This window comes from Stomoxys calcitrans, chromosome 3 (assembly GCF_963082655.1).
Source record: "Stomoxys calcitrans chromosome 3, idStoCalc2.1, whole genome shotgun sequence".
In the NCBI taxonomy this organism is placed as follows: domain Eukaryota; kingdom Metazoa; phylum Arthropoda; class Insecta; order Diptera; family Muscidae; genus Stomoxys; species Stomoxys calcitrans.
In genome coordinates, this window is record NC_081554.1 from 149,406,340 (window position 1) to 149,433,972 (window position 27,633).

The following is a 27,633-nucleotide window of genomic DNA, read 5'->3' on the forward strand; positions in this document are numbered from 1 at the left end:
CTCTTTTAATCACTAAATAAAATCGTCTGTTCAAGAAAACACATTCCACATTTCCAGAAGAATCACATCATTTATTCGGCACCATAGACTATTTATATAATAGGACAACCATTTTGCGAATATGAAAGAAAAAATCCTCGATTTGATATATCAAAATCCTCATTGTCATCATGATTAACGAATAGAACAAAGGGTTTCGTTGCTGTAGTGGTAGGTACCAGACCTAAACCACAAAATCGGTCACTAGGAAGTGGCACTCCGCCCTGTGTGGGATTTGGTATGACCACAAAATCTGTTGTACAATCTTGACTTTGCACTGCCTCAGTTCCCAAAAGCGAAGGATCCACTGCACCTACATCATTGGTGAGCGTAAACGAATAGGCATCTGAATCTACTTGCGACCAGGTAATGGAACATTTATTCGCACCCATGCGTATACAAATTCCATACTTATGATTGGCTATTTGACGCGTTCCTGGAACCCCTATCGAATTAGGTAGTGAATTGGGGGCTGAGTTGTAGTTGAAGCTTTGCACAGTGCCACTTTCATCCAAATGGTATTGCAAACAGCCAGACGGCGCCTGTGTAGCTGAGGCACAGGCCAGTTGAGCTATCTGAAATTGCCATTGTCGATTGAATGTGTATCCCGCAGAGGTGGCTATAGATATGGTGATGGGCGATTCTCCATTGAAATCGACATAGACATGTTGTCCAGAGTTTTCACCGCATATGGGCGGTACTCGCGATGAACCTCCGGTGATTTGTAACGAGTCTGTAACACAAAAACCATCGCCATTTGGTGGAGCCAAAGACAGCGAAAGAAAATCTATGCGCAGTTGGCAAATGTTTGCGTCGCAAGGCTGCACCACTATAGTGCATCGCCCCCCGCCTCCATAAGTCCCCGGATAGCCAGAATTATAGAAGTAGGTGTTATTGTATTGTGTCGTAGCACCACAGGTCTTTTGATCTAAAATAGAAAAGAAAATTGTTTCCTTGGCCTTAGGCCGCATTTTGAGGAATATTTGCTTGCGTGCAACTTACAAATACAACAGACTGCCTGATTGGTTATTGTGGAACAACTGCCCGCAGATACGCCTCCATTGTCGCTACATTCTCCACGAACCATACAGGTACCCAGAAGATTATTTTTCCCCGTACACACTCCATTTTGAAATCGTCCTATTGTATAGAATGGGAACCCTGTAATTAAAATAAAAGTGATTTTGAAAAGTTTGTTCCATTGAACTTTGATGCAAGGCATTATTAAACAAATATGTGTTAAGAAAAGCTTCTAAAGATAAAATTATGCAGTGAATCAACGGTGGTGTATACTCATTTATATGGGAGTTATATAATAAATAAAACCCACCTATGGATAAAATATAGCTCTACTAAATTTCATACGAAAAATTTTATCTGAAGACCAAACTCACGCTTACGATACACAATACGTCGCCCAGTAGACAAAACTAAGTCCACAACTTTTGATCTGTTGAACCCAGCAGTACGAAATGTCTTAAATGTTATGTTAAAAAAACTCGAATTTCCCATATATATTTATGTTATTGCAACTGGGTAACGGACCACCTTATCTATACGTAAAAAAAATAAAAGGTTCGAGATATTTTTACGAGAAACAAAATACTTTTATTATGAAGTCTTTATTTTATTGTAACTATATAAAGTTTTGCCTCAACATATGGTAGTCATTATTGAATTTAACTAACTTTGTTTATGTTAATCCTTTAGCAACTTCGCCAACGGTAAAAGTACCTTTCTTTTGTTGTAAAGCCAAAAACTCTCCGTTTTGATATAATAATTATTCTCTTGTACCTCTACAACTAGAGAGAGGGAGAGAGAGAGTTGTTAAACATATAGACCAGTGATGGATAAAAAGTGATGGGCGGTTGGTGAACTCGGAAATTGACAATTTTTCAAGTTTCGCCATAGGTACGACCAATGACAAAAGTCATTAAAGCAACATGGAAGGCTTTTAATATAATTGTGTTTTATAACATCGAAAGAAATAAGCCCAATATACTCTGAAAGAGTTTGAATTATCAACATAGATCTGCTTATAATTGGTAAAAATTTGAGTTCGAATTATGTTACAACATTAAAATGAACTTGGAATCCTTTCCATATTCACAATCAATTAAAATTAACAATTAAAGGGCGAGCCGAATCTTGAGAACCCACTAAAAATTTACAAAATAAATATAGCTGAAGGGCATAATTTTATTCTACATTCCAGGCATAGTTGTTGTCTCAGCCAAATCGGACAAAAATTGAGGCTTCCAGAAGCTCAAGAAGTCAAATCTGTAGACCAGTTTATGTGGGAGCTATATCCAAATCTGAACCGATATGACCCAGTTGCAATCCCTAACGACCTACATCAATATTAAGTATCTGAGCAAAATTTCAAACGGCTAGCTTTACGCGTTCGGCCGCTATAGTGATTTCGACAGACGGACGGACGGACATAGGAAGAACGACGAAGAACGTCGACGCGATCAAGAATATAATAACTTTATGGGGTCTTAGATGAATATTTCGAGGTGTTACAAACGGAATGACTAGAATAGTAAACCCCCATCCTATAAAAATAGAAAGTGTAGTTTTTTATCTCTCCGTAAAATATAATTTATTTATTTATGATTGTAAATTAAAATAAGTAAAGAGCTAAATCTAAGATCTAAAGCTAAGATCTAGAATGTATATATATATTTACTTTATGGGATCTTTGATGAATATTTCGAAGTATTGCAAATGGAATGACTAGATTAGTATACCCCCTTCCTATGGTAATGAGTAAAAAATTATTGTGAAAAACGTAACGATGAAATAGTGAAAAGTTCAAAAAAATTGACGTAAACAAAAAAAATGGACAAATTCAAAACGCAACAAATTTTGGAAATTGAAGAATGCAAACATGGTATATATAATATACAAATATTATTAGTATTATATTATTCTAATAGACTACTAGCTGGAGGGGTGCGCTTCGCTGTAACATAAAATGGCTTTTTGAAAAAGGATTTTTCTTCAAGCATTTTTAAGCTGGTGATCAAGACATTCAGGACAACGCGTCTGTATCAGACCCACACTTATAAATTATTTTTGTGTTGGTTATCTACTTTCAAAATCAAATGTCAAAGCTACCTCTTGGATTTTTTTCGCCCTTATGAAAGTGGTGTAGATGTTAAGGAGATCAGACGGAGTGAAGAAATTCTTACACCGTTTAAGTAAGCCTAAACACTTGAACGCTTCTTTCGACACTTCGAATACATGTTTAGCCCAACGGACATCTCTTTGTATTTTCATGCCCAGAACATCAAAAGCTTCTGATTGCTCAACACCTACACCGTTGATAGACTAATATGATCGTAATGGGTCAGCAAATCGTTTGTGTGACAACAAGCAGCACTGAGTCTTCCGTGCATTAAAATCTACTCGATTCATTCGACCCCACTCAGAAATGGCCAACAAATCCTGGCAGAGTGTATCGTCCATAACCCACCTCTTGTCCTCAATCTCTCGAAGACTTGGCCTATGGTCGATAAGTACGAATGACAGATATAACTGTCATCCGCAAATGAGTAGATCGGATTCGATGTATGACCCAACAGATCGTTGATGAAAATTAGAAAAAGAGAAGAAGAAAGAACAGAGCCCTGGGGTACACCTGCGGTCAAATTTTGCTCATTGAATGAGTGTACTCTACTAACAAAGACCTTTTATTGCTGTCCTTTTCTTTCCTGATAGACCTTCCTACATTATTTTTAATTAGTTTTTGTTGTGGGTAGGATGGAGGGGAGGGGATTGCTCCCTAACAATTCCTTTCATTTGTGTATAATATGTTCTCAGTCGTCCTTCATGACAGATTCCCCCGACGCTAAGACCCTAGAGACAATTTATTTAAGTCCTTTATTGAAGCGATCTACATGTCCTGCTGAACGGCAGGATGTGAACCAGATATTTGAATCCTTATATCAACATTACCCTCAAACTCTACTATCATAGATCTTTCTTTTAATTCCCATATTACCCCGATCGAACTACACATCCTATTAAAGGGTATTTAGTGAGTGGGCCGGTCGCAGACTCTTTTCCAAATGTGTATACCAGATTAACTCCCAAACACATTTTCAATTGATACCCATTTTCCACGTTGGACATTCATGCCCGTTTTGGGGGTTTTTGGGGTTGGGAAGGCCCCGTAGACACCTTGGACCAAATTTCATTTCATTTTATGCCCACATTGTTCCATTCGGTAAATATGTCCTGCGGAGGGTTTTGGTGGGTGGGGAGGCACCTCAGACACCAAGGAATAATTTTTGATGAAATATTTGTACTTTATTTTCCAATACTTTTCATTTAATACCCATGTTGCCCATAGCGATAAGTGTCCCATATTACCCCGATCGAACTACACATCCTATTAAAGGGTATTAAGTGAGTGGGCCGGTCGCAGACTCTTTTCCAAATGTGTATACCAGATCAACTCCCAAACACATTTTCAATTGATACCCATTTTGCACGTTGGACATTCATGCCCGTTTTGGGGGTTTTTGGGGTTGGGAAGGCCCCGTAGACACCTTGGACCAAATTTCATTTCATTTTATGCCCACATTGTTCCATTCGGTAAATATGTCCTGCGGAGGGTTTTGGTGGGTGGGGAGGCACCTCAGACACCAAGGAATAATTTTTGATGAAATATTTATACTTTATTTTCCAATACTTTTCATTTAATACCCATGTTACCCATAACGATAAGTGTCCTGTTGGGTGGTGTTTTTCGGGGTGGGGACACGCCGACACTTAGGATGACATTTTTTGCCAAGTTTGTGATCTACTCTTAAATACCTTTCATTTGATACCCATATTCCAGGTTATTTGACCCAACAAATTTAATACCAATTTCGTGTTTTTGGAGTACCGTAAGGTGGCATACAAAATTTCGCTTAAATCGGTGCACCCATCTCCCTTCGGATATCAAAAAATGTAATGTCACAGATAGTTAAAATTGATGTAGGTCGTTGGGGATTGCAAATATAAACCGATTTGATTTCTTGAGCCACTGGAAGCCGCAATTTTGGTCCCAATCGGATTATAACCTGTTATAGCTCCCATATGAACCGACCTCCCAATTTGATTTCTAGAGCCCTTAAGAGCGGCAATTTCTTTCCGATTTGGCTGTAATTTTGCACGTAGTGTTCTGTTAAAACTTACAACAACTGTGTCATGTGCGGTCCGAATCGGTCTATAACCTGATATAGCTCACATATAAACCGATCTCCCGATTTGACTTCTTGAGTCCTTACAGGCCGCAATTTTTGTCCGATTTGGCTTAAATTTTGCATGCGGTGTTCTGTTACGACTTCCAACAACTGTGCCAAATATGGTCCAAATAATTCTATAACCTGATATAGGTCCCATATAAACCGGTCTCTCGATCATCATTGTTCGGTTCCTAGACTCTTACATTTTTGTTGGTTTGACAGAAGTTTCGTAAGTAGAATAAAATTATGCCTCTTGGTGGTGGGTTCCCAAGATTCTGCCGGCCGAAACAAAAACAAATTCAGCAATTTTTTTAAATTGAATGTACAAATTTCTTAATGAACCTAGGTTTTAATTTTTTCTTTGAGTGTAAAAAAAATACATCTGCAACGTATTCTTGCAAGAACTTATCGCAAAAAAAAAACTCGTACTCTTATCGTAAACAAAAATTAAGGTTTTTTAGAAAAGAAGTTTACTTGGCGAAAATTTCTTTCATGTGAAACTAATTATTTTATGCATGTAACCGCCAACAGCAAGTCTAGATTAGGCAACATAATTTTGGAATTTTCACAACGTTTCCTTTGTGACCATCTGTCATTCGTTGACCTTCAGGTCTGATCCTGAAGACTAAGCTGACATTTAGCTTGAGGTATATCCACAGTTTTCCGTTTCCCTGAAGTGTGTATAGTAGTACCGCAACCTCGTCAGCTCCACAATTCCCTGGGATATCTCTATGGCCGGACACCCTGTGTTATATGACTACCGGTGACTACCGGTGAAACAGTGCTATATAAGATATATTTGACAGTTCAATAAAGGAAATCTGTCAAATAAACCTAATTTAACGCTATTTTAAGTTTTGTGAAAATGGGCATAAACATTGAGAGATCTGTGACAGTCAAGGTTGGTTTTTGTATTCAGAAATACGTTCTCCAGGGATATAACCAATCCAAGTTAGTCATCTAGTTTATAGTTTGGATTCAACCGTATAGAAGTCTATGTAACTTACATTAACAGGGATATTGTAGCTCCAATCGGTTCTATCAGAAATAGTACCTTCTTATAAAGGAAAATCGATAGATATCATATACATGGGAGATATATCAAAATCTGTACCGATTTTTACAAAAAAACTGATTTGTGAAAATTTTGGTGCTAATTGGGTAACAAATGCGAACTCCACGACAGACAGGCAAACTGTTCAGAAAGGATTCCCAGACAGAGGGACATGGCTTAACCGAATCAGGAAAGATTTTTTTTTCTTACTACGCATAAGAAAGGATTGACTTATAAGACATATCGTTTCATTCGAAGGGCATGCTTCTATCATTGTACTGGCCACTAATTAGTGAGAAGGTGGAAGTATGTAATCTTTTGGTGGCATAGCAACCTGATGAGCCCCCTGCCGAAGAGCGAAATCGCGATCATTGCAATATCTCTATTTTTAAAGACTATAGCGTGTTTTCAACTGACAAACGGACGGATGGCTAGATGGTTTTAGATTTTTGCGCTGATCAGGAATATACACTTTATAGGGCCGGAAATGGATATTTCGATGTGTTGCAAACGAAATGACAAAATAAAACCCCTTTCCTTCGGTGTTGGGTATAAAAATCTTAAAATTCGATCAAATTAAAACTAAACAAATTCTAGACCTGAAAATAAAAAATGGAGTTTTTTATATTGAAAACGTTGTCATTTTTGTACAGCTCAACTTATGCACCTGCTCGTTTATTTTGCATTGGCATATATTAATAAGTAAAATTGTTTAGTACGTTTCTTAAAAATTAACGGAGTTTTATGTAAAAGACTAAAAAAGCTGAGATACAAATTTGATATTTCAAAATTAAAGTATTTGTCCTCTTAAACGGCACACGGTGGAATAGCCATGTAACTTAACTTAGTCTTAGTCATCGAGATATTGACTAAATATTGGTAAATATATTCTTGCTCGTCATGCCATTTTAAGTCGATCGAGCCATGTTCGTGCTTCCGTCTGCCCTTCTGTCCAATATAAATTGATTTCCCAATTGTACGCCTTGAGCCTCTATATAGCGTAATTCTCACCCAATTTGACTGATGTTGAGTCAAGATTTTCTTTAAACCTTCTGCATTTGTATCAAATAGGGTCTGAATCGGTCCATAACCTGATACAGTTCCCGTATAAAACGATCTCCTTGTTTGGAAGCCTCTAGAGAGTTCATATCCGATTTGGATAAAATTTTACTCTATGGCTTCTGGTATAACCTTTAATCTTTATATCAAGTATGGCCATAGTCGGTTTATAACCTGATATATCTCTCATATAAACCGATCCCTCGATTTGACATTTTGATCTCCTACGAAAGCAAGTCTTATCCAAGGTTTGATAAAAAAACCGTTATTTTCACATTTCGTAAGCTAAGTATGTTCGATTTTCGCATTTGTATACCCTTCACCATAAGATGGGGGTATACTAATTTCGTCATTCTGTTTGTAACTACTCGAAATATTCGTCTAAGACCCCACAAAGTATATATATTCTCGATCGTCATGACATTTTATGTCGATCAAGCCATGTCCATCCGTCCGTCTGTCTGTCGAAAGCACGCAAACTTTCGAAGGAGTGAAGCAGGCCGCTTGAAATTTTGCTCAAACACTTAGTGTAGGTCGGTTGGGATTGTAAATGGGCCATATCGGTTCATGCTTTCATATAGCTGCCATATAAACCGATCGCAGATCTTGACTTCTTCAGCCTCTAGAGGGCTCACATTTTATCCGAACCTGATATAGGTGCCATATAAGCCGATCGTGGATTTAGACTTTTTGAGCCACTAGATGGCACAATTCTTATCCGACATGGCAGAAATTTTGCACGACGAGTTTTGTTATGACTTTCAACAACTGTGTCAAGTATGGTTTTAATCGGTCCATGAACTGTTACAGCTGCCATAAAAACCGATCTGGGATCTTGACTTCTTGAGCCTCTAGAGGGCGCAGTTCCTATACGAAATGGCTGAAATTTGGCATGACGTGTTTTGTTATGACTTCCAACAACTGTGCTAAGTATAGTTCAAATCGGTCCAAAACTTGATATTGCTGCCATTTAAATCAAATATGGATCTTGACTTCTTGAGCCTCTAGAGGGCGTTATTCTTATCCGATTTGCCTAAAACCTTCATAACGTGTTTTGTTATAACTTCCAGCAACTGTGTTATGTATAGTTTCAAAAGGTCCATAACCTGATGCAGATGAAAATATTGCCCATGAACATTCCACTAAGGAACAGGGGCAAACTTCTCACATGTCAATGAGTGCAGCCCAATTCAAGTTTAAGCTCAATGTTAAGGGGCTTCCTTTTTATAGCCGAGCCCGAATGGCGTGCCGCAATGCGACATCTCTTTGGAGAGAAGTTTTACACGGCTGGTACCTCACAAATTTTGCATGACGTATTTTGTTATGACTTCCAACAGCTGTGCTAAGTATGGTCAATAACCTGATATTGCTGTTTAAAGCGATAGTGTATCTTTTCTTTTTGAGCCACTAGAGTGCGTAATTCTTATCCGATTTGTCTGAAATTTTATTGACTTGACTTCTTGAGCCTCTAGAAGACAATTACTAACCGATGTGGCTGAAATTTCATATCTATAACCTGATACAGCTCCCATATAAACCGATCCCCTGATTTTTTTTCTTGAGCATCATAAAGGAGCAGCTCTTATCGAATTGGCTGGAATTTGACACAATGACTTCTACTATGCTCTCCAACATTTAATTCAATTATAGTCCAAATCGGACCATAACTTGATATAGCTTCCATAACATAGCAATTCTTTTCCTCGGAAAACCCGTGTCTCACCTTGTATGTCTATAAAGTTATGAGCCAACATGCTGGGAATTAAATGGAAGGTGCCAATCCTTTCCCTAATAACCCCCAAAAAACAAAGAGTACATCGATAAGGGCAAAACTTGACTTCATTAAAAGGTCTTTGAAAGTAGATTAAAATAATTTGGAGTAAGGATGACAGAGAAAGGACTTGTGAGTTTTCTTAATATTGTATCTGATGGGATACATCTATGATGTTATTTTAAAGTTAGATAACAAATACACTTATTAAATGAATTAATATACAATACATAGAAGAAGAGTCCATGCCCCAAATTCCTTGATTCTCTCGGTACCATCTTCAAAATATTTGAAAAACAATTTTAGTTTACGAAAGAAATTCCAACCGGAGAGTTATGCAAAGAACCGTCTGAGCCGTTGAGTGGAGCGGAAGTTTTGAAACTCGTAATAGGTAGTTATTTTCGAAAAAATATTTAGTCACTACAGCTACCCTAGTGTTATCCATTAGTCGGTTGATGATCTGAGCCTGTTTCCAGTGGAGCAACAAATCTAGAGCCCGATAGTGGCTTTAGACTCCAAATACCCAACAGCTGCGGTGATGGCATCAGGCCGTAGCATGTTATCTGCTACTGAGACCTCGGTCGACTGGTGGAGCGGTTGCGTTAGGCCCCACTAGCAAACAAATTACTGGTCAATAGGGGCTTTTGACGAAGACACCCAGTTCGAGTCTTAAGAATAATGCCGAAACTATTTTATCTTTACGTGCCTACAATTTGCCAAGGCGATCGGCCTTCTTCGGCAAATCAATACGCTCTTTGAGAGGTTGGAAAAATAAATGGGAGACTTGGTGCGAATGATCCTAAAACTGTCACCGATAAGGATAGAGGCTCCTCTAATTGGGCTCGGAGATTTGCTGCACAGGCTTCTCCAAAGGCTACAAGTCTAGATTCAGTTGCGGCACTGCAGTCAGTCCAACGGTCACCTGGAGAGCATCCCATGCCCAAAAAAAACTAAGGCGAACAATAGCAATATAAATCCATGGACCTTCGCTAATGTCGCTAAGGACAGCTTGGCGATGATAGTTATCGACAAGGGGGAAAAACAGGCCTCTATTCCTAGGAACAATTGGAGTATGCTAGTCCATGGGCTGTCATCTGTAAACTCCGATGTCTTTCCGGAATTGCCAGGGCCTCCTCTAGTTTGCGACGATGCAGGCTGGTATCGGGGCCGATACAAACTAATTACCTTCGGGGATCATCGCTCAATTGAGATGTATCGTTGCGCCCTAAAGAAGATTGGCGAGATCTGGCCAGGCGCAGCACTGGATTAAGTCAAGAACGAAGATATTTCTTCTCGACCAATAGCACACGCTTTGGTACCAAGGATTCTCTCAGTTCCTGAATTCGTTCTTAGGAGACTAATGGACTCGATACCCAATCTTTCAACCACCGTCTGGAAGATTGGTAGATTGGATGAGGCTGATGGCGATCGGAGACAAGTCTGAAGGAGCTGTATCCTATAGATTCAACAAATTGAAACTGAATGTGCATAGAAGCGGTGGGGTTTGGGAATCAGAGACGATACAGCAGTTGTTGCTGAACACTCGGATGGAGAACTATCGCCCACATCGCTAAGGTCTGGCGGATTGCAGGACACTGAAAATCCCACACTTCAATACTCAGAAGACGAGGCCTTAGCAACAGTGGTGGAAATTCTTAATCCTGACAATGGCCCGGAAAATTTATTAATAACTTCATTACCATAAAGATGCATTACAACAGGCTTGGGATCTGTAGATCTAAAAAGATGAGTAAGACGAGGAATACCTCAAGGGGGTGTACTGTCCCCTCGACTCTGGAATATAGCCATTAACTTATTGTTGTGTAAAAGTGGTCGCGTATGCTGATGACGTAGCAATTGCGGTTTGGGGAAATTTCCCAGCACTCTAAGAGATATACTTCAGGAAGCTCTACGTGCAACAGGAAAGTGGGCTACCGAAAGTGTTGCAGGTATAAATCAGTTTAAAACAGAAGTAGTTCTTTTCAGTAGGATATACAAGTTGGCTACAGTGGAACCTGGCTCCTTGGGAGGAGAGAATGTTCCATTTACAGAAAGCGCAAAATACCTGGGTGTATACTAATTTCGTCATTCTGTTTGTAACTACTCGAAATATTCGTCTAAGACCCCACAAAGTATATATATTCTCGATCGTCATGACATTTTATGTCGATCAAGCCATGTCCATCCGTCCGTCTGTCTGTCGAAAGCACGCAAACTTTCGAAGGAGTGAAGCAGGCCGCTTGAAATTTTGCTCAAACACTTAGTGTAGGTCGGTTGGGATTGTAAATGGGCCATATCGGTTCATGCTTTCATATAGCTGCCATATAAACCGATCGCAGATCTTGACTTCTTCAGCCTCTAGAGGGCTCACATTTTATCCGAACCTGATATAGGTGCCATATAAGCCGATCGTGGATTTAGACTTTTTGAGCCACTAGATGGCACAATTCTTATCCGACATGGCAGAAATTTTGCACGACGAGTTTTGTTATGACTTTCAACAACTGTGTCAAGTATGGTTTTAATCGGTCCATGAACTGTTACAGCTGCCATAAAAACCGATCTGGGATCTTGACTTCTTGAGCCTCTAGAGGGCGCAGTTCCTATACGAAATGGCTGAAATTTGGCATGACGTGTTTTGTTATGACTTCCAACAATTGCGGTTTGGGGAAATTTCCCAGCACTCTAAGAGATATACTTCAGGAAGCTCTACGTGCAACAGGAAAGTGGGCTACCGAAAGTGTTGCAGGTATAAATCAGTTTAAAACAGAAGTAGTTCTTTTCAGTAGGATATACAAGTTGGCTACAGTGGAACCTGGCTCCTTGGGAGGAGAGAATGTTCCATTTACAGAAAGCGCAAAATACCTGGGTGTTTTGCTGGAAAGGAAAATGAACTTCAAATCCAACATTTTGGAAAGGGCAAGAAAGGCAACTCTTGAGAGAGAGTCATTGACAAAAGTTAGGGGTAAAGATCCCGCGTCATGCTTTGGGTACATATTGCAGTTGTCATACCTATAATGCTATATGGTGTTGTGGTCTGGTGGGCGGCGCTTCAAAAGTCCACCTACTGCTCAATACTTAACCGGTTTCAAAGGATGGCTTGATTGTGCATCACAGCCGCACTGAGGACGACACCATCTGATGCACTGAATTTAATGCTACATCTTATGACTCTCGACATCGTGGCCAGACAAATTGCAGCAACCACTGCCGTGGGGTTAAGGGATCTTTCTCAATGGTTATGTGGCAGCTACGGGCACACCCTACCTGAGGCGCTTTTTGATAAAAAGTACTGTACCACTTTTCCTGATAGAACAGGTACGTAGAGAGGTAACAGAAGTTACATAGACTTCTATAGGGATGGTTCCGAACTAAACGACCAGGTTGGCTTTGTGGTGTACTCTAAAGATCTAGGACTGGTCGTATCGCAAAGGTTACCCGACCACTTCAGTGTGTATCAAGCGGAGATCCTTGCAATTGATGAAGTGATAATTTCATAACGACAATTCGCAGTCGGACTACTCAGACAGCCAGGCAGCCATCAAATCCCTGGAGTACCTGTTTTTGAATTCAAAAGGCGCCCTCGAATATAGCAGATACCACAACGAAATAACTGAACAGTTCAAAATTCACCTGTTCTTGGTGCCCGGCACAGCGATATCCCTTGCAATCGTAGTGCAGACTAGCTTTCGAAACTAGGAGCTACATGACACATTCCAGGGAAACTGGAATCTGGCGACATGTAAGCTACGCCTTAAGGATCAGGCCCGAAGGGCTACGAATGACAGATGGTCACAAAGTGGGGGTTGTGAACACTGAAGAATTATGTGGCCATATCTAGACATGGGGACGTCAACCGCTTTGCAGTCGCTGGCTAAAACATATGTCTTTCTTATTGGAAAACATGCTGGCAGACTGAAGGTAGCAAGTGACGACCTCCGCTAAGAGCGTGTCCGGCACTAGCATGCAGAATGAATTCCACTTTAATTTCCCATTTCTATGCGAACTAGTTCGATATTTTGAGAGCAGAGGTTACCATATGACGATGAACGCCTGGGTTCGAATCCTGGCGAGACCATCAGAAAAAATTTTCAGCGGTGGCTTTCCCCTCCTAATGCTGGCAACATTTGTGAGGTACTATGCCATGTAAAACTTCTCTCCAAAGAGGTGTCGCACTGCGTCACTCCGTTCGGAGTCGGCTATAAAAAGGAGGCCCCTTATCATTGAGCAAAAACTTGAATTGAAGTGCACTCATTGATAGGTGAGAAGTTTGCCCCTGTTCCTTAGTGGAATGTTGATGGGCAAAATTTGCAATTTGCACATTTGCAAGTATTTGGGCTTTTTAAAGCGATCTAGATGGTTCAACGATATGAACTAGAAGGCATCTTCCTTCTCCTGTTCCTGTGGTATCAGAATGTACTAAAGCGTCTAAGTGAGTCTTATGGCAGACTTAAACCAATTATGTTTCATATACGCCTAGCAATTGTTATCATCTTCATAAAGCAACTCCGTCACTAAAAATCCAAAGCGGTTGATATACGCTTTCTAAGATCTTAAAAAAAAAAGTTGTAGTACAACAGACCCCTAACTTAACATCTCAATTTTCAAAGTGATGGTTGTAACTAACCTAAGAAATAATTAGCATCGGCTTACATTTTATACTTCATCAACATTTCTCGAAAATTCTGATATGTTGTTCTCTCTTTACATTACTATGTGGACCTTGGCCGCTATTTTTTTGATATTTTAATTTGCTAAATTGAGATCACATTTACCTTAAGGTCTAAATTAGAAATAAAAGTAAAAGTCAAATGTCCAAACTAAGTACGCCAGACATTTACTTTCGCTGGACACGTCTTAAGACGTACTAAAATGGAATTTGGGTTGATCGTGCTGCTTCAATTAGTAAACAAAAGTGCACGAGCGACACAATTTCATTGTAACCCTGAATTGCAAAGAAATACACAACAAAAAATCTAAGAAGCAAGTCCCATATTAGCACCATTTCAAATTCTGGTTGAAACAGGTTGTAACACAAATATCTTCAATTTACATGTAAGGCTAATTGGAGGCTGTGTGAAACAATGGTATCAGGTATTGAGGAAAAGCTGCATAAAGAGATTTTCAATTAGCGCATATTTTAGGCCTTTGTGGCAAAAGGTTTGCGGCGGCAATATTAGCTGGCACACTTTCAAATTTAAACATTTAGAACGTACTCCTTTAAGTACACAACACGGTTATGTGTTTTAAATTATCAAAATCTCAGCCAGATTGGTCACAAAAAGTTATATCAGCAGAGCTGAGTCCAATCAGACAATATATGGCGTTGAGATTGGAAGCCATCAATTTTAGCCAAATTTAATAAAACTTACGCCTGCTAGAAGTTTAAGAAGTAAAATCACGATATCGATTTATATCAGTGCAATATATACCTTTACATTTCTAACCGACCTATATCAATGTGAAGCATTTGAACAAGATTTTGAAAGTACAGTTTTCAGGGCAAGCGAATCCATTATAGAGTTCAATATCCAAACTTGAATGTCGTTGTGACAAGTGTTATCGTTAGGTGATTGCCAAAATATTACGTGGGTGTTTTGAATAAAAACTAGTAGAAGCGTGCTAAGGACGGCCGGGCCAAATCTTAAATATAATCTCTAACATGGATCGCATTTGTCAAGTTCTTTGCCTGGTATCCCTTTATAGGCAAACAAAGGATAATGCATACAAATTGCCATGCTATTGGAGCCGTATCAGGGTTTGGGCCGATTAGGAACACGCTTGGTTTGAATGTTGTTGACCAAAGTAGAAGAGAAGAAATATCGGGCGATCAGTTTATATGGGAGCTATTGGGTTGCCCAAAAAGTAATTGCGGATTTTTTAAAAGAAAGTAAATGCATTTTTAATAAAACTTAGAATGAACTTTAATCAAATATACTTTTTTAACACTTTTTTTCCAAAGCAAGCTAAAAGTAACAGCTGATAATTGACAGAAGAAAGAATGCAATTACAGAGTCACAAGCTGTGAAAAAATTTGTCAACGCCGACTATATGAAAAATCCGCAATTATTTTTTGGGCAACCCAATATATCAGGTTATAAACCGATTCAGACAGTATTTAGCACGCATATTGAAGGTCATAGTATCAGTTTTTGATCCGATTTGAACCACTCTTGGTACAATTGTTGTAAGTCAAGACAAAAGACTTCATGCAAATTTTCAGCCAAATCGCATATTAATTGCGCACCCTAGAGGCTCAAGAGGTAAAATCGGGAGATCGGTTTATATGCGAGCTACATATATCAGGTTATGAATCGATTTTGACCACACTTCGCACAGTTATCGAAAGTCTCATGCAAATTTTCAGCCAAATCGGATAAGAATTGCGAACTCTCGAGGCTGAAGAAATCAAGATCCGATATCGGTTTATATGGCAGCAACATCAATCTATGAACTGTTTTTAACCATACGTTGCATAGTTGTTGGAAGTCATAACAAATCATCTCAAACAAAAGTTCAGCCAAATCGGATGAGAATTGCGCCTTCTGAAGGTTCGTGAAGTCAAGATCCCAGATTGGTTTATATGGCAGCTATATCAAAAAATGGACCGATATGCCCCATTTACAATCCCAACTGACCTACACTAGTAGGAAATATTCGTGCAAAATTTCAAGTGCCTAGCTTAACTCCTTCGAAAGTTAGCATGCTTTCGACAGATGAACAGACAGGCGGAAGGAAGCATATGACAAAATCGACTCAGAATGTCACGACGATCAAATATATATACACCTTGTTGGGTCTCAGATCAATATTTCGATGTGTTACAAACGGAATGATAAAATTAGTATACATTCATCTAGGGTGGAGGATACAAAACACATATCGGGCGATCAGTTTATATGGCAGCTATATCAGGTCATAGATCGATTTGAATCGTACTTGGCGCAGTTGTTGGAAGTAGTAGCAGAGCACTATGTGCAAAATTTTAACCAAATCAGGCAAAAACTGCGGCTTCGAGGGCTCAAGAAGTCAAATCTGTAGATCGGTTTACATGAGAGCTATTCCCAAATCTGAACCGAAATGTCCCTTTTGCAATTCCCAATGACCTACATCAATAGGAAGCATTTGTGCATTTGTTTAAGCGGTTAACTTTGCCTATTCAACACACAATGTCGAGACAATCAAGAATATATATACTTTATGTTGTCTTAGATCAATATTTCCAGGTGTTATAAACGGAATGGCTAGATTAGTATACCCCCATACTATGGTGGTAGATATAAAAAAACCTCTAGCCACAGCTAGCCGTGCAATACGAAAAAAAATTTTTAAGCGTTAAATCTCAATGGGACCTTCACTGCAAACTCCCAAACTTGCATGCAGACAACATAGGACTCAAATAAAAGGAATTAGGGAGTAGAATAAAATTGGGATTTGTAATCGTGAGATCGGCCTTCACTGCAAACTCCCAAACTTGCATGTAGACAACATAGGACTCAATTAAAAGGAATTAGGGAGTAGAATAAAATTGGGATTTGTAATCGTGAGATCGGCTTGTATAGTTTTAAACCAAATCAGGCAATACTTGGTTATAGGAAAAGTCACTTTGCAAAATTTCAGCCAAATCGGGAAAGAACTGCACCCTTTAGACGCTCAAGAAGTATAATCGGTAGATTGGTTTACATGAGAGCTATATTAAAACATGGACGGATATGTCCCATTAACAATCCCATCCAATCTGCACTAATAAGAAGTTCTAGGGCAAACTACTCCTTTGAAAGTTAGCGTGCTTTCGACAGACAGACAACCAAACGGACGGACGCTAACTTTTGAAGCAGTAAAGCTAGGCAGATAAAATTTCCTTCCTATTAGAGTACGCCGATTGGGATTGTGAATGGGTCATATTTTGGTATGACTCCCATACAAACCGATCATGGATTTTGACTTCTTGATCCTCAAAAGGACGCACATCTTATTTAATTTGGCTGAAATTTTTTAATATGACGTTATCTATGACGGCGAAAGTAAAAGTATGGTTCGAATCGGTCTAATACCTGATATAGCTCACATATAAACTGATCTCCCGATTATACTTTTTGAGGGCGCAATTCTTATTGGACTTGGCAGATATTTTGCACAGTGACATCTCCTAAGACCTCCAGCATACGCTCCAAGTATGACTCGAATAGGTCTGCAACTTTATATAGCTCCCCTATAACCCGATCCCCCGATTGCACTTCTTGAGCCCCTAGACGTCGCAGTTCTTACCTGGTTTGGCTGAAATTTCGCACATCGACATGAATTTTAACATACGTACCTACGACTATGACTTTCAACATACGTGCCAAATATTGTCTGAATCGGTCTATAACCTCATATAGCTGCCATACAAACCGATCTTCCGATTTAATTTCTAAAGCCCCTATAGTGCGAAATTTTTATCCAATTTGACTGAAATTTTGCACAATAACTTCTACTATGGTCTCCAACATCCAAACAAAGTATGCCCCAAATTGGTTCATAACCTGATATAATTCCAATAGCAAAGGAATTATCATTCATTACACTTTTTAGCCTTAAAATAAGTTTTGGATTATGGCCTTAATGAGTCAACCTTACCACAGAAAAAGTTCATAAAAGTTTTTCCATAACCGAAGAGACTTTAAAATCAAAATGTAGTAGGTTTACGACTAACGTTTAATGGTGTAGGATAATGTTGCACAGTATCTATAACAAGTAAAATTGTGCTACGTTCGGCCGGGCCGAATCTTATATACCCTCCACAATGGATCGCATTTGTCAAGTACTTTGAAGTTATTGACCGATATCGACCGTACTTGTCATGCCGTAGAAGTCATAGAAAAAATATCAAATATCCGGCAAATTGAGTAATAATTGCTCCCTCAGAGGCTCAGAAAGTCAAATTGGGAGATCGGTTTATGTGGCAGCTATATAAGGTTATGAACCGACTTAGATCATGCTTGGCAAAGTGGTTGGAAGTCATACCAAAACGACATAAGCAAATTTCAACCAAATTGGATAACAATTGCGCCCTCTAGAGGCTCAAGAAGTCTAATCGGGAGATCGGTTTATATGGCTGCTATATCAGAATATGAACTGATTTAAACTTAATTTGACACAGTTGTTGGAATTCGTACCAAAGCAACATATGCAAAATTTCAACCAAAATGAATAACCATTGCGCCATCTAGAAGCTCAAGAAGTCTAATCGGGAGATCAGTTTATATGACTGCTATATCAGGTTATGAACTGATTCAGATTATACTTAGCACAGTTATAGGAAATCATAAACGCTTCATGCTAAATTTCAGCCAAATCGGATAAAAATTCCGCCCTCTAGAAGTTCAAAAATTCAAGACCCAAGATCGGTTATAAACCGATATCAAAACATGGACCGATATGGCCCATTTACAATCCCAACCGACCTACACAAATAGAAAGTATTTGTGCAAAATTTAAGCACCTAGCTTTACTCCTTCGAAAATTAGCGTGCTTTCGACAGACGGACGGACATGGCTAGGTCGACTTAAAATTCCATGACGATCAAGAATATATATACTTTATGGGGTCTTAGACGAATATTTCGAGGTGTTACAAACGGAATGACGTATTAAGTATATCCCCATCCTATGGTGGACGGTATAAAAATAGTACTTCCCTGATAAAAGAAAATTGTTTGTCGCAAAGATATTCCAAACGTTTTATTTTTTTGGGTGTGGGCATTAGGACATTTTAGGAAACGAGAACGCATGCTTGCGACATCGTATCTAAACCTAACTCTTGTGTCAATGCTGGAAGATTTTCCACGGAGTTAAGGAACGTTATAAGGATACATGGTTAAATAATCTGAATTCAATAGCCAAATGTGAACAAACAAAGATTTCTGTAGGATGAACGCTCGAAATCGAACATATTTAGTCTGTTGCCAATGGAGAAGGCACATCCGATTATAAATATCGGAATCATAATAGAACATAATAATTAGCTAGTAAACATGACAGAGATAGTGGATATCAAACGAATCAAAGAAGAGCCCTACGAGAGTAAACTATCAAGAGATGGCAACAAAGATGGATGAGTGACAGCTAGGACTGGTAAACGCAACGAACAAATGTGGAGAAATAGGACACATGATGACAAACAGTGTTGCCAAAGTGAAAAATCTTGGAAATAATTCCGAATAGGGATATGGACACGAAACTTAACATAGTCAGTTTTGAAATGTTTTCCAATGCATAATTTGGGCCCCTAGTAGGTCCAGACACTGATCCATGGGACTTGAAAGTTGGTCATCTTGATTCTTAAAAAAAAAAATAAAGCTTATAAAACCCTACAAAAAACATTCGGAAATCTAACGGTTTATGAGTTAATGGACTTTTTTTTTTGGAAAATTTTATTCAAGATATTAAAAATGTAACATCATTATTTCCTTCATAACATATATACTAACTAACTGCAAAAGTTTCTACATACTAGCAATAAACGTGTGATAAACAGCTAGTTTATTGATAAGTCTCATTTAAGCGAGGTTTGTACCTAATTTTGGCCATTCGCAACGCTTTTTATAACATATTGGTACATTTCATATTTTTTTATTTTATCTATAAACTGTGAAAAGTCGTGATGATAACTCTATTCCTACCAGTTTTAAAGATCCCCAAAGTTACACGTCATTTAAAAAAAATTATGTTAAATGTTTTTCGATTTTTCCCAAAATATTTGTCTACCCATTTTAGGCAAATATGCTGTGGAGGCTACTAATATTGTTAGGTGCAAAAATTTTTTGCAAAGAATTTAGGGGACATATGGAGTAAAATGGGGGATCTTGGTTTTGAAATTTGAGAACTCCAGGGGTTCTTGCAATTTTTTTAATTAAAAATTTCCTATTATAATGTGCATATAGCACCTGTTTTAGTTGACATATGTTGTTAAATTTTCACTTAAAAAGCATATATTGAGTTGCCAAAAAAGTAATTGCGGATTTTTTAAAAGAAAGTAAATGCATTTTTAATAAAACTTAGAATGAACTTTAATCAAATATACTTTTTTACACTTTTTTCTAAAGCAAGCTAAAAGTAACATCTGATAACTGACAGAAGAAAGAAAGCAATTACAGAGTCACAAGCTGTGAAAAAATTTGTCAACGCCGACTATATGAAAAATCCGCAATTACTTGTTGGGCAACCCATAACAATATGTCCCTTTAAAAGAAAAAAAGAAAAATTAAAGTACATAAGTTTTTTCAATAAAGACTAATCAAAGAACATATTTTCTGACCTACTAATGCAAAAAATACACTTTTTTCACATATTTTTACTACCAAAGCGTATAACTTTTAACTGAACAATCGGATGAGGCAGAGTCATTGTAAATTTTATCACAAATCCAAATCCTACTTAAATATGATAATCAAACCACAAATGCCTTCATAAATTGCAATATACAAAGGTAATCTCGACCAAAATTTCAAAAAATAAAAATTAAAACTTGTATATCCCCGAAACCAGTGCAGACAATCTATACCTCAAGCATAGAGAGCTTTTTGAGCACTATCAAGCTAAAAAAAATTAAAAATCGAACAAACAGTTTCGAAATGCCGAGGTGACCAAATTTAGGGGCCAGTCAAAATGCGCCCTAGAGCCTTGGAGTTTTACAAATGATCTCTATAACACCTTATATTGGGTTGCCCAAAAAGTAATTGCGGATTTTTCATATAGTCGGCGTTGACAAATTTTTTCACAGCTTGTGACTCTGTAATTGCATTCTTTCTTCTGTCAGTTATCAGCTGTTACTTTTAGCTTGCTTTAGAAAAAAAGTGTAAAAAAAGTATATTTGATTTAAGTTCATTCTATGATTTATTAAAAATGCATTTACTTTCTTTTAAAAAGTCCGCAATTACTTTTTGGGCAACCCAATATTTAACTATTTCAATTTCAAAGAGTTATCTCTATTCGTTCTCAAATCGCATATTTTTTACTAGTTTTTTTTCGATTTTCTCCCACTGTGCGACGTCAACTATTACGTTACATAGATGCTAACAAGTCCAGATTACTTCCGGCAAGACATACCAATGAATGGAGAAATGCTTTTCTATCACGTGCATTTATGAAGCGGTGATTCAGCGGCGTAGAGCAAGAATATGGAGCTCTCGACACAGACACAAGGAAGATAAAACGGATAATCACCAAAAATGGGGTCTGCTGTGAAGAAATTCGACATAATTTCCAAGTTGGAAATTATCTCCCATGGTGACAAACAATGGGATTTTAGCCAGAAACCATTCGTTAGATGTGTAAAGCATCCCGACCCGCAAAAAATCTGATAACCATAACCTAATATAGCTCCCATATAAGCCAATCTTCCGACCAAAATTGGAAGATTTATCAATTTATAGCCAATCAGGATGGGGGTATACTAATCTAGTCTTTCCGTTTATAACACCTCGAAATATTCGTCTAAGACCACATAAAGTATGTATATTCATGATCGCCTCGACGTTCTGAGTCGATCTAGCCATGTCCGTCCGTCCTTCCGTCTGTCAAAACCACGATAGCGGTCAAACGCGTAAAGCTAGCCACTTGAAATTTTGCATTGATACTTCATATTGATGTAGGTCATTGGGGATTGAAAATGTGCCATATCGGTTCAGATTTAGATATAGCTCCCATATAAACCGATCTACCGATTTGATTTCTTGAGTCCGATTTGGCTGACATTTTGAACTTCCAACAAGTGTGCCAAGTACAGTCTAAATCAGTCTGTAATCTGATATATCTCCCATATAAACCGATCTCCCGATTTGACTTCATGAGTCCATACAAGGCGCAACTTTTGTCCGAAAAATGCCATCATCGATTACGAGGGCAATGGAGAAAATTTTTTATTAAATAAAAATAAAAGTCAGTGTGACTTTTATTTTTGTTACTTGTACTTTTCTATTTGCTTTCCCAATCAAAAATGAGTAAATTCATTCAAATAGAGGCCACTCACTTAGTGGCGACGGTAGTTTTGATTTTTTATTCTCGATAATGTGAAACTAATTTAACTGTATCGCGTAAATAGCATTTTGCAAGAAGCCCGCGTTCAGCTTTTATCAATCATTTAAAGACCAACGTGTGTTAACCGAGTGCCGCACTGACCTACCCTACTCTCAGATTATCTGATGTTTTTAAAATCCAAATTCTTACTGCTAGGCGCGGCCACAAACACTTTTTGATATTGTAACTGAGATAGATGGTATAACCCATGTTTGAGTTAAATTTAAGTGGTCTAAAAAGCGTAACTCACATCTTGCTTTTCTTGTGTTCGTTGCCATTGAAGATGACTCCGATGATGGTGAGAATGGCGACGATGGTGATGATGATGATGACGATGGTACCGCCTTCAATTCATTTTGATTAATTTTTTCATTGTTTGCAATTTCATAGCACAAACATTCATCGTTGAACAACAAAACAATTGTGCCTATAGCAGCAGCAACAACAACAACACTGTTTAACAACATATTTCGTAATCGGTTTTTACTTTTTTGATATTGATATGACTTTGATCGCGCTTTTTTCTTCCAATGTGATTTATCGTTTTACGACTCTTTTTTTTTATAAAGAATTCAAAAATCCAGACAAGTTTTCGCTCTCAAAGCACGCTTACCACTAAATTTTTGTTACAATTTAAATGACTTTAGACCTATTCTGTCTGGAAACCATGAAACGCCACCAATCTAGCATGAAGGTGCTAATTGGCAAACGACATGCATCAGTCCACTTTCTTTTACAAATCTCTTGGGAGAAACCATGTCATTCATTGATGCCTTCGCATGTTGCGAAGCACGGAAGCGTCCACTGATGATCATCTCTAAAAAAGAGATTACATTGAATTTGTGTTAAAACGCAAAATAGCTTAAACCTCATTTGCAACTTCACTTTAAACTAATTACTATTCTTTATTTGGAACCTTCTCTCTAATGCCTTTAAACTTTAAGTGTTTACGTTACTTAGCATTTTAGCTAGACCCTTATTAATATGCAAAGGTTCAATGGATCACAATGTCTTAAACATCACGTGAATTAATAGAGAAAACAAAGTTGAAGTTCCGACCACACAGTGGCGGACTTTTATTGTGATGAAACGGTTCTAACAGTGACTCATTGTCGTTTTGGTTTTCTCAAAACTTTTTGTAACTGATAATTTAAAAAGAATTTAAAAATAGTCTGCAAATATGTATAAACTATTTTTTAACACTTTCACTGAAGGGATGGAAGTTATAACACCAAACGCGTATAGACAAATTAACTGTTCAGAGAAAACGAGGCTAATGCTGAGAGGAAGTATGAAGGAGAATAGGGTCACAATACGGGCGCACTTATGCAGAATAAATGTAGCAAGTAATAGCGTATGCAGGGAACATGGGTAGATGAACAGACCTTAGAGCATTTCCTATGTCAATGCTCCGGCTTATAGGTGGCGTTATGATACAACAAGGATCTGAGACCATATAAAGTAAATATAATCTTAATCACTCTAGGTCATTCTATCCATTTCCGTACGACCGTCTGTCGAAATCAAGAAAGCGTTCCAACGAATAAAGATATCTGCTTGAAACTTTACACAGATACATCTTATCGATGTAGATCGTTGGGGATTGCAAATGGGCCATATCGGTTCATATTTGGATATAGCCCCCATATGAACTTATCCTCAGTTTTGACTTCATTAGCCCCTAGAGGCAACAATTTTCATCCGATTTAACTGAACTTTAAAAGAGAACTGAAAACATTTTGGTCCAAGTTTTAAAGATTTGAGCCAAAGATTAGCAAACTTAATTTAAAGATGATAAATTTTGCTTGCGAGCTTTTCTCCTTAACTGCTTGCTTAATCCAAAGTAGCATATACCAGCCAATATAATCCTTCCTGTTTTTACAAAACTGCTGCTACTACGGCGTTTCCGAGGTAGATAACATTGCTGACTAACTCAAAGTTGTAGATCCCAATTTGCTAAATTTTGTTTAGCTGCTCGGATGTACAGAACTTATCGGGATTTGATACCATCCACTTTGTCTTATCTCCACTTATTGCCAAAACCATTTTCACAGATTCTCTTTCCAAATTGTCAAAGGCTAATAACACAGCTGACAACCCATCGGTTCCTCCTGCATTGTTGTTTTTCATAAAGGCGCATGCTTCGCGGAACTTTAAAAATATTTTTTTCACAAAAATGTCATTGAAATAAAAAAATAAATAAAAAGTTTTATTAAAATTTTGCCTTAACCCATTTTTGACAGGTGTTGCGTGTTCTCATCAGTACGAGGCTGTATGTCTCTACAGAATGATATAAGAATAATATTTTTTTTGTTAAGTTTTCCTGAATTATTTGAAGAAAATTTATAATAGAAATATCACAGTTATTTTAATCTTAAGTAAAACAAACCAAAAAAAAAATAGTTTTTCGAAAAAATTAAAAAAAAAAATACTTTTTTATAACCTTTTTATTTTGATGGAAAAAAATAAATATTTCTTTATATTATATATATTACATATAAACTTTCTAAGGTCACAGATAAATATTTCGAGGTGATCAAAACGAAGGGCGACAGAAACAGTAGAAGGGTGTATGCATTTCTATTCAGTGGGTACAAAAACAAAGCCTTTTTAAGTGCTCGTAGTTGGAGTCGGAGTAGAGCAATTTTCTCAAAGTCGGCCCTGATATTGATAAAAACATTTTTCTTGAAAAAAGAATTTGGCCCAGGTCCGGGCCCGGGCCCACCTTGAAATTACTGTTTTAAAGACAAAATGTCAATGAATTTTTTCGACTTAGATTGACTTACAAGACGATCAAGATTATATTTAATAATATAATATATTTAATAAATAAATCACATAATATCTTAGATTGAGATATGATTTTTAGACCCACCACCGAAGGATGGTTTTGGATTGTCATTCCGTTTGCAACACATCAAAATATCCTTTTCCGAGCCTATAAAGAATTGGGTTGCCCAAAAAGAAATTGCGGATTTTTTAAAAGAAAGTAAATGCATTTTTAATAAGACTTAGAATGAACTTTAATCAAATATACTTTTTTTCTAAAGCAAGCTAAAAGTAATAGCTGATAACTGACAGAAGAAAGAATGCAATTACAGAGTCACAAGCTGTGAAAAATTTGTCAACGCCGACTATATGAAAAATCCGCAATTACTTTTTGGGCAACCCAATATTTTTATTCTTTATCAGCGTAAAAATCTAAAACGATCTAGCCAGGTCCGTCCGCCCGTCTGTCTGTTGAAATCACGCTACAGTCTTTAAAACTAGAGATAATGAGCTGAAACTTTGCACAGATTCTTTTTTTGTCCATAAGCAGGTTATATTCGAAGATGGGCTATATCGGACAATATATATATGGCCCCCATAGAGACCGATCCGCCGATTTAGGGTCTTTGGCCCATAAAAGCCACATTTATTATCTGATTTTGTTGAAATGTGGGACAGTGAGTTGTGTTAGGCCCTTCGACATCTCACTTCAATTTGGCCCAGATCGGTCCGAATTTGGATATTGCTGACAAATAGACCGATGTCTCGATTAAAGGTCTTGGGCCCATAGAAGACACGCTTGTTGCCAAAATTTAGGACAGTGAACTTTGTTAGGCTCCTTGACATATTTTAGCAATTTGGCCCAGATCAGTTCCGATGTTCCCAAAATTCGGGACAGTGAATTGTGTTAGGCTATTTAACATCTTTTTGCAATTTGGCCCAGATCAGTAAAGTTTTGGATATAGCTGCCATATAGACCGATCTCTCTATTTAAGGTTTTGGGCCCATTAAAGGGCACTTATTGTCCGATGTCGCCGAAATTTGGGACAAGGAGTAGTGTTAGGCCCGTCGACCACCCTCTTCAATTTGGCCCAGATCAGTCCAGATTTGAATATAGCTGCTATATAGACCGATCTTTCGATTTAAGGTTTTGGGCCCATAAAAGGCGTATTTATTGTCCGATTTCGCCGACATTTGGGACAGAATTTCGGACGTTAGGCCCCTCGACATATTTCTGCAGTATTGCACAGATCGGTACAGATTTGGATATAGCTGCCATATAGAGCGATCTCTCAATTTTAGGGTTTGGGCCCATTAAAGGCACATTTGTTGTCCGATGTCGCCGAAACTTAGGACAGTGAGTTGTGTTAGGCCCTTCGACATCCTTCTTCAAATTGGCCCAGATCGGTTCAGATTTGGATATAGCTGCCATATAGATCGATCTCTCGATTTAAGGTTTGGGCCCATAAAAGGCGCATTTATTGTCCTATGTCGCTGAAATTTGGGACAGTGAGTTGTCCTTTCGACATTCTTCTTCAATTTTGGCTCAGATCGGTTAAGATTTGGATGCAGGTGTCATATAGACCGATCTATCTATTTAGAGTATTGGCCTCATAAAAGGCACATTTATAATCCGATTTCCATGAAATTTGACTTATTTTAGGCTTTTTGACATCCGTATCGTATATGGTTCAGATCGGTCTATATTTGTTATGGCTACCAATAAGACCAATATTTTGTTCTTCGAAATTGAACAATGACTTGTACTTATTAGACCTCTCAATATCCGTGTCAAATTTGGTTCAAATCGTACCATATTTCGATAAAGCTGCTTTGTGGGCATAAATTATGCATTTTTCACCGGATTATGAAGAAAGGTGGTCTACATATATACCCCAGGTGGTGGGTATCCAAAGTTCGGCCCTGCCGAACTTAACGCCTTTTTACTTGTTTCATATGTATCACTTCTTTGCCTTATGCAAAAGTGGAAAAAATTTTGTTTATTTATATAAATGTAATGGAATTTTGGGCACTTATATCTTTTTCGATGTCACATAAATGAACTCGTTTTAACGTAAGTGCAAAAAATACCATTATTTCAAAGTGAGTTGAAAGTCTCAATTTAAATCCGATTTTTATGCAATTTGGAACAGAAAGCCATATTAGACACTTACACATTTATGCCATCTTTCGTCCACGTCCGAACATATGTGGATATAGCTGTCGTAAGACCAATCTCCCGATTTAGGGTCTGAACAGTGAATTGCTTAAAACCTCGTAACATTCGGACCGAATATGGTCCAGATCAGACTATATTTGGATACAGCTGCCATCAGGGACGTAGCCAGAGGGGCCCCGGATCCGACAAAATTTTAACCCATTACGCCTGAACCTCGATTCCCTTGTTCAAATTGGATACAATTTCATATATTCATTTATATTGACGAAGTAATTTTTTTTAACAAAATTTTTTTTAAGGAAAATTTAAAAAAAAAAAATTACATTTTTGAAGAAATAAAAGATCTTGTTATTTCCTAACCCAAAATGTTAATATTTACAACAACAAAAATCGTATTTTATATATTTTTTTAACATTTAGTGAAAAAAGGCGGATTTAATTACATTGGCATAAAATAGTAA

The 27,633-nt window shown here is 37.8% G+C and overlaps 2 protein-coding genes across 2 annotated transcripts in view; one reads left to right on the forward strand and one right to left on the reverse strand.

Moving 5' to 3' along the window:
• LOC106085355 (LIM/homeobox protein Lhx4) overlaps nt 1–27,633 on the forward strand; it is a 351,283-nt gene that overhangs the window by 240,525 nt on the left and 83,125 nt on the right. The gene's annotated exons all lie outside the window — the stretch shown is intronic.
• On the reverse strand, nt 51–22,691 carry LOC106085361 (uncharacterized). Its single transcript, XM_013249576.2, has 3 exons — nt 22,475–22,691; nt 1,042–1,200; nt 51–967 (listed from the first exon to the last, which is right to left on the reverse strand). Exons 1-3 carry the CDS (start codon nt 22,689–22,691, stop codon nt 93–95), a joined length of 1,251 nt encoding a protein of 416 aa, XP_013105030.2. The 3' UTR covers nt 51–92.

Bases quoted from the DNA above. Each gene is read 5' to 3' on its own strand.
- LOC106085361 (XM_013249576.2), bottom strand. From the start codon at position 22,691: ATGTTGTTAAACAGTGTTGTTGTTGTTGCTGCTGCTATAGGCACAATT. The intron at 1,201-22,474 runs GTGAGTTACGCT...TTTTAATTACAG, and splicing joins GAACACAAGAAAAGCAAGAT to GGTTCCCATTCTATACAATA. The intron at 968-1,041 runs GTAAGTTGCACG...TTTCTATTTTAG, and splicing joins TCAGGCAGTCTGTTGTATTT to ATCAAAAGACCTGTGGTGCT.